The sequence below is a fragment of the Aethalodelphis obliquidens genome, unplaced genomic scaffold, assembly GCF_003676395.1.
Source record: "Aethalodelphis obliquidens isolate GAN/ISIS:26980383/991018 unplaced genomic scaffold, ASM367639v1 scaffold6, whole genome shotgun sequence".
Classification (NCBI taxonomy): Eukaryota; Metazoa; Chordata; class Mammalia; order Artiodactyla; family Delphinidae; genus Aethalodelphis; species Aethalodelphis obliquidens.
Genome location: NW_020837950.1, coordinates 5,133,061 through 5,145,649, shown reverse-complemented (window position 1 = coordinate 5,145,649; position 12,589 = coordinate 5,133,061). Strand labels below are relative to the sequence as shown.

The 12,589-nt window shown below is 38.6% G+C and overlaps 1 protein-coding gene across 1 annotated transcript in view; it reads right to left on the bottom strand.

The window, feature by feature from the left end:
* TXK (TXK tyrosine kinase) overlaps positions 1-11,245 on the bottom strand; it is a 46,724-nt gene extending 35,479 nt beyond the window's left edge. Inside the window, exons 1-5 of the mRNA XM_027103031.1 lie at positions 10,791-11,245; positions 9,646-9,748; positions 8,733-8,938; positions 6,106-6,171; positions 1,396-1,450 (exon numbers count right to left, since the gene is read on the bottom strand). Coding sequence (XP_026958832.1) covers positions 1,396-1,450; positions 6,106-6,171; positions 8,733-8,938; positions 9,646-9,748; positions 10,791-10,855 — 495 coding nt within the window. The 5' untranslated portion in view covers positions 10,856-11,245. The remainder of the gene's footprint in view (positions 1-1,395; positions 1,451-6,105; positions 6,172-8,732; positions 8,939-9,645; positions 9,749-10,790) is intronic.
* Positions 11,246-12,589: the final 1,344 nt, after the last annotated feature.

The window sequence follows — 12,589 nt, the reverse complement described above, 5'->3', positions numbered from 1 at the left end:
CATGCCACGGAGCGGCTGGGCCCGTGAGCCATGGCCGCTGAGCCTGCGCGTCCGGAGCCTGTGCTCCGCAACGGGAGAGGCCACAACGGTGAGAGGCCGCGTACCACAAAAAAAAAAAAAAATTAAACACATGGACAAAATGGGAACACACCCTTCTACTGTGGTTGCCTCTGCCAAGTGAGTGAGGACCAGAAAGATGAGGGAGGGGGTGGGCTTTAACTGTATCTGTAATGTCTTATTTTGTTAAAGAATGTTATGACCCAATGTTACTATTGATATTTACGATATCTGGGTTGTGGGTATGGGAAGGTTTGCTACCAAATTCCCCATTCTAGCCTTTGTAGGGAGGTCAGACACTTGCCCCATTCTGGTTTCCTCTCAGATGTAGGACCTCACGTAGGACCTGCCCAGCCCAGAGATTCAGGCCATATTACCTGTGACCAGCTTGCTTACTGTGGACCTACTTTTCAACTTCCCTTCTCCACTTCTGCCTGCCTGTCATCACACCTTCTTTGTCCATTCTGCACCCACTAATGTATAATGTCACCATGCCAGGCAGATATTGCATTTGCCGCCATGCTCCATTTCCTCGCGGCCAGTGAGGCCAGGCCAGACCTCCAGCCTCTGTCCCCACCACCACCTGAGGCTGGTCTGTGTCCCTCGTGCTCAGCCTGTCCCTCAGCTACTAACTGGACCATCCCTGTGTCCTAAGCCATTACTGGCACTGAGTTTTGAGATACAGACCTGATTCTCGCTCATATTTCTAGATTTCCTCAACATCCGACACCAGGTCATAATGACACAAATACTTCTCACTTACTTTCTAGTTCTGACTGTACATTTACCCACAGTTGATATTTACCGTCAGTTGGAAATTTAAACTATACACAGTTTTGTTTTGTTTTGACCTAGATGAGCAGTTTTGATCTGAGTTTGATATTTTGGCTACTCCACTCTTCCTTTTGTTCCCAAGAACGAAAGTGCAGCCCCGTGTATTTTTCTATATCTGTGTTTTTCATGAGTCTAAGCTAAGCTCAGGAGGGCAGACTATATATTGGATTGTCATTGATGCAAAGGTACACAGGCAATCCAAACAGAGACCCTTCTGGCAGAATGCACTTCAGAGTGAATGAAGGAGTTTTAGTATGTTAGAGTCGGAATCATTTCAGGAGAAAGACATTTCTGAAATTATGGTGAAAATCAATGAAAAACATGATTTGATACAAAGATATCTAGTTTACGACTTAAAAAATGTATAGTAGAGATGAAGCTGTAACAATATTTTAAAACTAAAAAAACAAAACCAGTGAGTAGTACAACTCTTTAGTTGGGTAAAGTCTTTATAATGTGCCTCTCTCAGAAATTTTGAAAATATTCACAAATAAATTGAATTACCTCTTGTCTCAAAAGACGTTCTGTCTGATTTCTGGTGATATTTCTATGGTACCACCTGTAAAAGTAATAAAAATAATTTTTAAATGTTATGTTCCATTTCTTTCCAGAAAAAAAAAAACCAAAAAACCCCAAGCTGCTCCATTTCCTTCATTTTTAAAAACTTTCTCCAGAACTGATTTTAGAAAACGGAGTGATTTTTAACTCAGATAAACAATAACGTACTGTAATGTGTCCGTTAGTTTAATACAGTTTTATTGATTGCAAGCCAAGATCTCACTTATTCTATCACATCTCCATTCAACTTTCTGACACACACTTAGTATATAATTTTGAATGATATAACCTCCTGAAAATTCCATAAAAGGTACGTGGTTAGGAAGTCATCATCTTCAATAAACACCTTACAGAGCTTTGGTTAAACAAACTAAAAAATAACCATTTCTTTCCCCTCAGGAACATCTTGTTTACATGCTTATATATGTGTTATGTTATCTTTCTGAACTTAAAACTCACACCAACTTATCTGACTCTCCTGAGTTTGTTACCTTGTGGTAAAGTCAGTGGTTTGATAGCGTAAACAACCAATATGCAAATCGCCCTGCCCCAATCCCTCACGGGCCTCATGGTGGTCCTCTTTTTCCCCTCGCTTACTAAGCTTGGGCCACATTGGGAATCTTTCCTGCCTCAAACTCACGAAGCCCTTTTCTGCCTCCGACCTTGCTGTTATCTCTGCATGAAGCCGTCATTAAATGACTTTAAAATACCAGAGCTACACACAGTGATCGTAATTAAGTAACACTGTAATTTAAACATATGGTTTGGTATAACAACACAATCAGTAGGCAAATGTGGTACAGGAAAGAGAGAGGAAACGGTAGAACAAAGGCGAGAGACAGAAAAATGGAAAAGCTTTCATTTCAAAACAAGATTTTAAAAAGGAGTTAATCTAATTTTACCAGAAATAATATTTTTGTGGACAGTGGAAGGAAGAGTGCATATATAACCATGCAGTAAGTCAAGTGGGGGGAGCGCAAAGGTGGCTGATTGAAACTCAGACCTGCCTTGGAGGATGGAACCTATCCCATCATGTGGACTTCCCCTAACCTTCAATAGTAGAAAGTTGCCACTAAATTAGAATGGTCAGGTTCTTTAAATACTAATGCCCTCAAATTGAAAACAGTCTTTTAAAAAGATGAACCACAGCGAATAGGGGATGATTACAGATGATTCTAATCAAAGTAATATGACTATATGACTACTTACTGCTAGTGGAAACAAGAGTAACTGTGATGTTAAACTGTGCATATCATTCAGTACTTTTTAATGACTATTCATATTGTGGAAGGGAATTTCAAGATGAGTCTGAGACCTCTTGCTGTAGAAAGAAGAAATTCTTTCAAAATAAATGAGACAGAGTTAAAGACACAGGGAACCAGTTTAATGGGGCCCCCCACTGGCTAAGTTCTGAAATATGGGTGCTAAAAGGAGAATGATGATTATAGCTCACTGAAATAACTGAAGCTGTAAAAAGCCAAGACTGCATAAAGTACTCGAAAGGGGAGAGATTAACATAAATTGATTTTTTTCTAAATAGTGTTTTTTACCTGCTATTGTGTTGGTGTTAATTTTGTTGCTTTGTACTTATTTATTATAGTGATAAATAAAATAAATATATTAATTTTGACTAAATATAAATTAAAAATCCATCCACGTGGAAGTCATACTTAGAATGACTTCAAAGTAGTAACAAAAGAGCCAGATAGAAGTATATGATGAATTTAAGACCCTTTAAAATAATGCAGAATTCCATCTGCATTATTATAATGATATATGTAAGGCAGGAAAAGATAGGATGAATGCAATTTAGAGGAGGTGGGAGCATGGTATTTCAGAATTTCATCTCTTTAAATCAGTTGGTAAAAATTAGAAGAGTTTTTGTTCTGTTTTGTTTTTTTCAAATAGGTAAGGCTGTAACTCCTTTACTGAGACAACACTGATTATAAAACTAATATTGAGGGGCTTCCCTGGTGGCGCAGTGGTTAAGAATCCACCTGCCAATGCAGGGGACACGGGTTTGAGCGCTGGTCTGGGAAGATCCCACATGCTGTGGAGCAACTAAGCCCCTGTGCCACAACTACTGAGCCTGTGCTCTACAGCCTGTGAGCCACAACTGCTGAAGCCCACGCACCTAGAGCCCATGGTCCGCAACGAGAAAACACCGCAATGAGAAGCCTGCGCACAGCAACGAAGAGCAGCCCCGGCTCGCTGCAACTAGAGAAAGCCCACGCACAGCAACAAAGACCCAACGCAGCCAAAAATAAATAAATAAATAGTAAATAAATGTTTAAAAAATTAAAAAAAAAACTAACATTGAATGATTTCAATAGAAGCCCCAATACACAGGATTGTGGTGGGCCTTCTACTGACATATTAAAAAAAATCCTGGCTCAAACTCACCAGGATTGGACTCACAGTACGTCCAACTGTGGTTGGGTACAACCATCTTATATATATGTAAGCCTCCCATGTGCCATTCCTAGATTTCTGATCAATAAGTAACAGTATTGTGGTCTTGAGTTTTAGCCCTAGAAACCCTATTAGGTCTGAGAAGGTTAATCTGCTTCACTGAGTGACTTTCTAACCCTGAGAAGGTTAAGCACTCAGTGTAGAGACAATTAGATAAATCAGACTCATATTTCCATAGCTCAGGATAATCAATGTTTGCTATTTAAAATATCTATAATTTTAAGAGAATCTGGCATATCAGGTTTTTGTCTTTGATTTAAAATTTAAAATTAATCTTAAACTTGTTATTTGAAGTTTGAGGGAATTGAACCAATTTTTAAAATGACATTCATATGGATAAGAGAACTCGATTTACCACATATATCTGTTTAACTTATTACACTTCCAGGATCATGTAAGGACTTACAAAGGGGTATTACAATTGCAAATTTGCTGTCAGGCATGTGACGTACAATACTTAAAAAGAAAACTGAATTTATTCAGTTTATCAATGCAAGTTAGATATTTCCAGAAATTTAATTAACTGAGCTTATAAATAGGATGGATTGTTTAAAGACATTTCGTATGTTGAGTATCAATTAAGGTGACTGTTCTTAACTTTTTTAGATTTATGCGTAGTATATCAAGACTTACAAGTTAAATCTGAAGGCTTACTGAAAACCAGGGTTTTACGTTGTAATATTGATAATTTAATTTCAAACCAAAGTAGCCATAAATATTTCTCTGAATAAAGGTTCCCCTGAAATGTCAGAAGCCCATGTGGACACAGCATTCCTTCCCCCCTCGGCCCCTAACTCCCTCCTGCCCCCTTTAGCCCTCAAGTCACTTCCTCAGAAAGGTCTTCCCCACCCAACACGCTCATTTAAATTATATCCCCTTCCCTCTCCCCGTGCCCCATACTGTTCCTTCATAATACCACAATTTAAAATGATATATTTATTTGTGAATTTGGGGTTGTTTAATGTCTATTTTCCCATGAAGCTGTAAGTTGCATGAAGGCAGGGACTGCTTCTGTGTATTCCGTATTGTGTTTCCAAGGCCTGGAACAGCTAACATCTGGTACATCCTAAGTGCACGATAAAAAAGACTGAACAAATAAATTGACTGGAGGACTGAAGTATCTATGAATGTAGTACACCTGTAATACTAGGCAAGGTGGACCAAACTGTAAATGCCTTACCTGTTCATTTCACAGTTCAAGACGGGTTCGAGCCCTGGTCCAGGAAGGTCTCACATGCCACGGAGCAACTGGGCCCCTGCGCCACAGCTAGTGAGCCTGCTCTCTAGAGCCCACGAGCCACAACTACTGAAGCCTGCGTGCCTAGAGCCCGTGCTCCACAACAAGAGAAGCCACCACAATGAGAAGCCCGTGCACTGCAACGAAGAGTAGCCCCCGCTCGCCGCTACTGGAGAAAGCCCGCACGCAGCAACAAAGACCCAATGCAGCCAAAAATAAATAAAAATAAATAAATTTAATATCTCAACCTTAGTTTCTGATCTGCAGAATGAGGGGCAGAATGATCTGCAGAGTGACTGCTAAGATTTCCATCTTCTAAATCTATAAGGGTAGCAAGAATGTATTTCTAAGCAGAACTCTAGTAACATACCAAATGTTCTTCCAAACTACATTAGCCTACTTCTCAACTTCATTGATTTCTAAAAGATTTCAAAACATGAGCTAAATACAGTAATGTGTCTATATATTAAGTCTAATTTCATTTATGCACAATTAATGCCATTTTTAATTTTTTTAAATGTTTTGACCACGCTGCATGGCATGAGGGATCTTAGTACCCTGACCAGGGATCGAACCCATGCCCCTTGCAGTGTAAGTGCAGAGTCTTAACCACTGGACCACCAGGGAAGTCCCCATTTTTTAATTAATAACTTTTCCATTTAGGACATGTATTAAAATAAGTGCAAGATGAGTGTTTGGTTTCACATTGTCACTGTCAAAAATTTTTTTAATTGGCTGTACAAAACAAAAGTGATTTTAAGAAAAAGAAGTTTCTGAATCAACCGTTATAAGCATCAAAGATCTCTTAGGCTAAAGCTGCCAACCGTGTTACCTTCTTTTCCTTACTTTGGTCTTACAGACCAAAACCACTATGTATACTTATAAGCTGCCCACATGTACATAATTTTCATAGATTAACCATAGGACATATTTTGGAGGACACTTACTCGTATATTTCTAAGTTGCTTGGTTTGTTTTCAGTCACATAGTTGCTTGGAATTAAGCCTTCATTCCTACAAAGACAAAGCAAAAATCAAAACGCTTGGCACATTTGTGGCATTATTGTGGCAAAAATCCTTTTAAAAACCTCAAGGATGCAGGGGAAAATCAAATTCATTTGACTACTTAAATTGTTGAAAGAAGAAAGAAAAGTTTTTTCATTTCAACTAAAATCTCTGCATGATAAATACTAAGTTTCTGACTTATAATGTGAATAGTTTAAGACGTTTTCTGACAAAAATCTTTGCAAAGAGGAAAAGGAGTACTTACGTGATCACTGGGACATCATAGTGACTAGATTAAAAGCATACCAATTACAAAGATATTGACTTAATTCTTTTTAATTGCCACAGAGTATTCCACAGAATAGATATGCTAGTTTAGCCACGCCCCTATTACAGCAAAGCTGGAAAGAAATACTTGAACATGCCTTCTTGTGTACAAGTAAAAGTACTTCTCTAAGACAGATACCAAGCAGGGAAACTGCTGGGTCACGGAGTATGTACATGTTTCAGTAGATACAGTAAATTGCTGTTGAAGGGAAATGTACCAATTTATACACTCATCGGCAGGGGAGGGGTTTCTCTTTTCCTATACCTTCGCCAATGAAATCTGAAATTTAAAATTATGAAAAGATCTCCAAGACATTTTATTGAGGAATACAAGCAAGTTGCAGAGCAATGCATAAAGTATGGTCAGACTTAGCTAAATTATATCTGCAAACAATACCATATGTTTCAATGAGTGCATTGAGAATGATCTGGACAAGTACTCACTAAATGAATAATGGTGCTTCCTTTTGGGAAAGAGACTGGGTTTGGAGGTGTGGCAAAGCAGAATTTGGGTACTATTTATCATGTTTGAATCCAAAAAAAAAAAAAAACTATATTCAATTATTAACTTTGAAGTTAAAAATTGCTGTTGTTTCTCTTTAAGTCTGAGTCATGCCAATAGGCCACCTGCAGCAGTAGCTAATTACACAGCCCTGAACCTACTAACTTACTGTGATCACTGGGACATCATACCTCTTTTCCCACTGAAAAGTCTCCATCACATGTTGAGACTCAATCAAAAACTGGTAACACAGCCAAATCATCAGGAAAATATAAATAAAGAGGTATGTATGTACTTCTGATGCTTAGACACTTACAATCTCCAAATCCTGACAAGGATCAGAAATCAATGCCAGCATTCTTTCCCAGAAAGCTCACCTACTCCTCAGAATTCTTCTCTACCCAGGACTCCAGTCTGGCATTAGCAATCTATTGCAACGGACACAAAGAAGTCTTATTGCATCCCAGGGTCTTTTTTCTTTCCAATTTAATTCAGAAACTATTGCAATGTTTACTTCTAAAACTAGTCATTGTAGAAATATGACAATGAATAAGATACTGTTTCTGTTTCTATCTCAGAGCTTAACAGGAAAAAAATTCAAATTGCCAAAGAAAGCATAAATTAGAATAAGAACTTGTATGGTAGGAACGATCATTCCCATTTTACAACTAAAGAAACAAAAATTCATTAAAAATAGAACTACCATATGATCCAGCAATTCTGCTTCCAGGTATTTATCTGAAGAAAATGAAAACACTAACTCAAAAAGATATATGCACCCCCATGTTCATTGCAGCGCTATTTACAATAGCCAAGACGTGGAAACAACCTAAGTATCCACTGACGGATGAGTGGATAAAGAAAATGTGGTATATATCTCTACAACGGAATATTATTCAGCCATAAAAAGAAGAACATCTTTTCCTTTACAGCAACATAGATGGACCTGGAGAGCACTATATTAAGTGAAGTAAGTCAGACAAAGACAAATACTATATGGTCTCACCTGTGAAATCTTTTAAAAAATGAAAAATTGAAGAAACAAACAAACAAGCTCATAGATAGAAAGAACAGATTGGCGGTTGCCAGAAGCAGGGGTGGGTGGGGCTGAAGTGGGTGAAGGGGATCAGAAGGTATAAAACTCCCGCTACAGAATAAATATGTCTTGGGGATATAATGTATAGAATGGTGACTGCAGTTAATAGTACCGTATCACATACTTGAAAGTTGCTAAGAGAATAAATAAAAGTTCGTAAAAGTTCCCGTCACAAGAAAAAAAACTTGTAACTATGTATGGTGATGAATGTTAACTAGACTTGTAGTGAGTATTTCACAATATATATAAATATTGAATCATTATGTTGTATACTTAAGACTAATATAATGTTATATGTCAATTATAACTGAGAAGGAAGAGAGAAAGGAAGGAAAGGAGGGAAGGAGGGAGGGAGGGAGGGAAACAGAGAGGGTAAGTGACTTGCCCAAGGACACACAACAGTACGCGGCAGCATCAGGAATATAAAGCCACGTGTACCTAGTTTGGAGAGTCTGCCTGAAATCACGGTGCTATAATGCTCTTTCATACAGATGGGGAGGTGTGGGAACAGCTTCTGTTTCATTTACGAGGAAGAGTTATAAACCTGGATTAAATGAGCCACTACACGGAGTCTATGTCATGCTTCAGAAGTCTTCAGAGAATGAGAGATGAGAGATTTGGTAAAGACTAAGCCATCAGTCTTACCCCAAGCGGTCTCTTGCCTTCCACCAGTGAGGATTACACTTCTCCAAGATCAGGTATTCCTCTGCTCTCTTTAAGGCTAAGTCACAGGGCTCTCTGGGCAGGAAATCATACAGTGCTTTGACTTGGATCTTCTCTTCAGCAAACTCAGAGGGTGGGAGGGGAGGCAGCGGCTTGCGTTTTGATGGCTGCACTCGGCCCCTGTTGGACTGTAAAAACTAAAGAGTGAGTCGTTGTGCTATTGTTTTAGTGATCTGTACTAAAAAAGAATCAGGATAGAGCCTATTTGCCTGCCCCCTCACTTCTCCCAGCCAGTTGCACCAAAGCAGAAGCCCAGGTGGGATAAAGGTAGGAAATGACTAACTATAGAACAACTTCCAGATCCAGCAACACACTCATCATTTTGTAAATTCTCAAGATCACCAATTCTCTTGCCAGCATTTCACTGAATTGTTTTCATGTCACAATTCTTAAAATTTTATTTCCTCCTTAATAGTTTCACTTCAAGGATTTTTCTCTCTTGGAAAAAGAAAAACGGCTCTTCCCTTTCGCGTGCTGTAAGCTTGTGTTTGGGTTTAACACACTTCCCAAGAAAACTGATTCTCCGCCACTGAACTGAAAATTAATCCTGGCCTCAAAATGGCAGTAGCCAGGATACATTTTTTCCCAATTTCAAGTTCTGCCAAAATATAGCAGAGTAGTCTATTTTAACTGTTTTTGTTGGTTGGTTGGTTGGTTGGTTTCTGTCTTTCACTTTCTTCTAGGACATCGATTCACTAAATGTTTACTGAGAACTCATTATGTGCCAACCATGATACTAGGTTCTGGGCATGGCAGAAAACGGTACCTCATGAGGCCCAGACCCTAAAAATGCCACCGTCCTCTACCCCTTCACCCCCATCAAAACGATACTCACTTGCTTCTTACTTGGCAATTCACTGAACCATGGTCTGCGACGCTGCGTGTATTTTTCTGAAAGTTCTTCATCTTTGCTAAGGCTTATTTGTGTCCTCACTTGTCTGACATTGAAAAATAATCATGTTACAAATGATTATTTGTACTCAAGTTATCTATGAATCTACTAGATTATCACAAACTAGTAGAAAAATCTCCTTGCTATTGTTTTTTTTTTTAGAAGACTTCCAAACTCCATTTCCTTGAACAAGGTACTACCTCTCAGAACTTCATTTTTTTTAATCTGGAAACTAGAGATGCTAAGAGCATATAGAGTTGTTATGAAATAAAATTGAGAAAACATCTCATGTGCCCCATACAGAGTCTGGTGCATATTAAGGGTGTACAATTATAATCATGATAATGAAGATCTTACTCTGTGTCAGGCACAGTGTTTATCATTTTACATGCATCACCTGATTCGATGGTATCTATTGTTATAAGTAGACATGGTGTAGCGATAAGAACATGAGTTCAGATCCCAGGTCTACCATTTTCATAGTGTGGCCTTGGGTAAGCAATGTAACCTCTCTAAGCCTCAATTTCCTCATCTGTATAATGGAGATTGTAAAAAAAAAATGGGTGGTTTTGAGAGTCACTTGAGCTAAAATATGCAAACTTCTTAGCACAGTCTGACATATAGAACACTCCCATTAAATGTTGGCTCTTATTATTATCATGATGCACTGGATTTTATCCTTATACATCATTTGCTGGGCACCAAAGTGTAAAACGCACTGATAGTTTGGGGGAGATACTCAAATAAACAAGACAGGATTCTTACCCTTGAAAGGTAAGAAGTACAGAGTGAAACACAGACATATAAATAGCATACATGAAATAAGTATTAAATAAAGAACCAAGCCGCGTGCTCTGGGAACACAATGGAAGGAGCAATTAAATCCAGGAGGATCAAGGAAGCATCACAGACCTGACATCTGACCTACAGCTAGCTTTAAATGAATGGCCATTCAACAGGAAGAAAATGGGGAGTAGGGTTTCCCAGGCAGAGGCAACAGCAGATACAAAGAGATGTGGAGACTCGACAGGCAATAGAGAAAAGGAATGAATTAATTTCCGAGAAGTTGCCCTCGGAAGAAGACTTACCGCTTCTGCACGGAACAGCAACAGCAGAAAATCGACTGGACGGTATTATCTGAAAAGCAGATCATTCTCAACTGTTAGAAAGCCGTGAGTCCGTGATATTGGATAGAGGAGGCTGCTGGTGCTGGTCCAAAGGAGGAAATCCCTGAGGGTACGGGTGACAGAAAGTATTGCAAAGCATATGCAAAGTCTCGACCGTGCCCTTCTTCACTAGTAGAAGATGAAAAACTGTCACTAACACAAAAAGAAGTTACTGGCACCCTGGCCACTGTGGTTTCCCTTCTCAGGCTCTTGTTCCTGGGTCTGGTTTCATGCATTTCCTCAGTCTGTGAATGATAAATGACCACTGTATTCCTCTTTACCTTGATCAGGGCTAATGTCAGTTGACAAGTATACACAAGAATATGATTCCAGAAACAATGTTCTCCTAGGAAATCTGTTAGCAGGGATTTTGAATTAGGTCCATCACATTTCTTCAAAAATATTTTAATATATATTTTATATATTTACATAAAGTAATATAAATATATTTAATATATTATATAATAATGTAATTTAACATATTTATTTTATTTTCATATATTATGTATCAAAATACATTTATACCTTTTTGGCTCTCAAATTTTCTATGGATTAGGTCCAAACATAAACTGAATATTTAAAGAAAGCACTAGCTATCTAGTAAATCTGGGTCATGCTTACACTTCTACTGTCAAGTTTAATCTTTATTTAAGTTAGACCATTTGCCTTTTTCAAACCATAAATTTTGAATTTATCAAAAGCTGTTTTATGTTCATAGAATCTGCATTTCACAGCGGCACTTTTCTCATACTGACCCCTGAAAATGAAGCACTGTTAAGGAAGCAGAGTACATTAGACATGAGCATTACCTTTGAGGTTAGAAAGACCTAACGATGAATTCTAGCTGGGGGGGGAGGGAGGAGGGCGCTGACTATATCTGGGATAAGTCCCTTTACTTCTCTATCTCTTTATTTTCCTATCTGTGAAAACAAGATAATCATACCTACCTGCTTTGAGAAGCCTTAGGGGGCAGAGGTTAATCTCCAACTTTGTGGATTTGGGCAAGTTACTTAACTGTTCTGTGCTTAAGTTTCCTCATCTGTAAAATGGGAATAATAGGACACTAGGCATGTAAGGCTACTATGAGGATTAATTGAATGAATTCATATAAAGCATGCAGAACAATGCCAGGTATATATCAATAGTAAGAGGGTAATCAAGAAGACCTATTATCATTATAGGGTTGTTGAGATTAAATTAGATATTTTCTCTAAAGTCCTGGAACATGGAAGAGGGGTACAAGCAGAAAACACCCAGTACGAGCAATCTACCCCTCAGCATCCACTCTATGCCTCCAGAACCAGGGATGAAATAGAGCTAACATATTATCGCCAGGTGATGTCAATTTGATCATATTCCTACCGGAAACCTAGTACATTAACCACCATTAGGATTCTTAAGTCAGGTAGAGAAGGAAACGAGGAGAAAAGAAGAGTAACATAGGACATAGCTGCTACAATTCCCACCTCTTAAGCTGTCCTGAGTCCTAAGCTGATCACAGATACCTTCTGTCACCATTCATTCCTTGTGCCCCCTTGCCTCTGCCGACACTTTGGCCAAAGGAGGTACTTTATCTAATGGAATTGCCCAAATGTTCATTCCTGTGGGATTTGGGTCCTTAGTTGGTATTGTCTTAATGGGGTTGTTACAGTTTTCTACTGACCAGGACTATTATGAATTTTAAGAAATGAAGCTAGTGAATTCCCTGAGTTTCAAAGTCC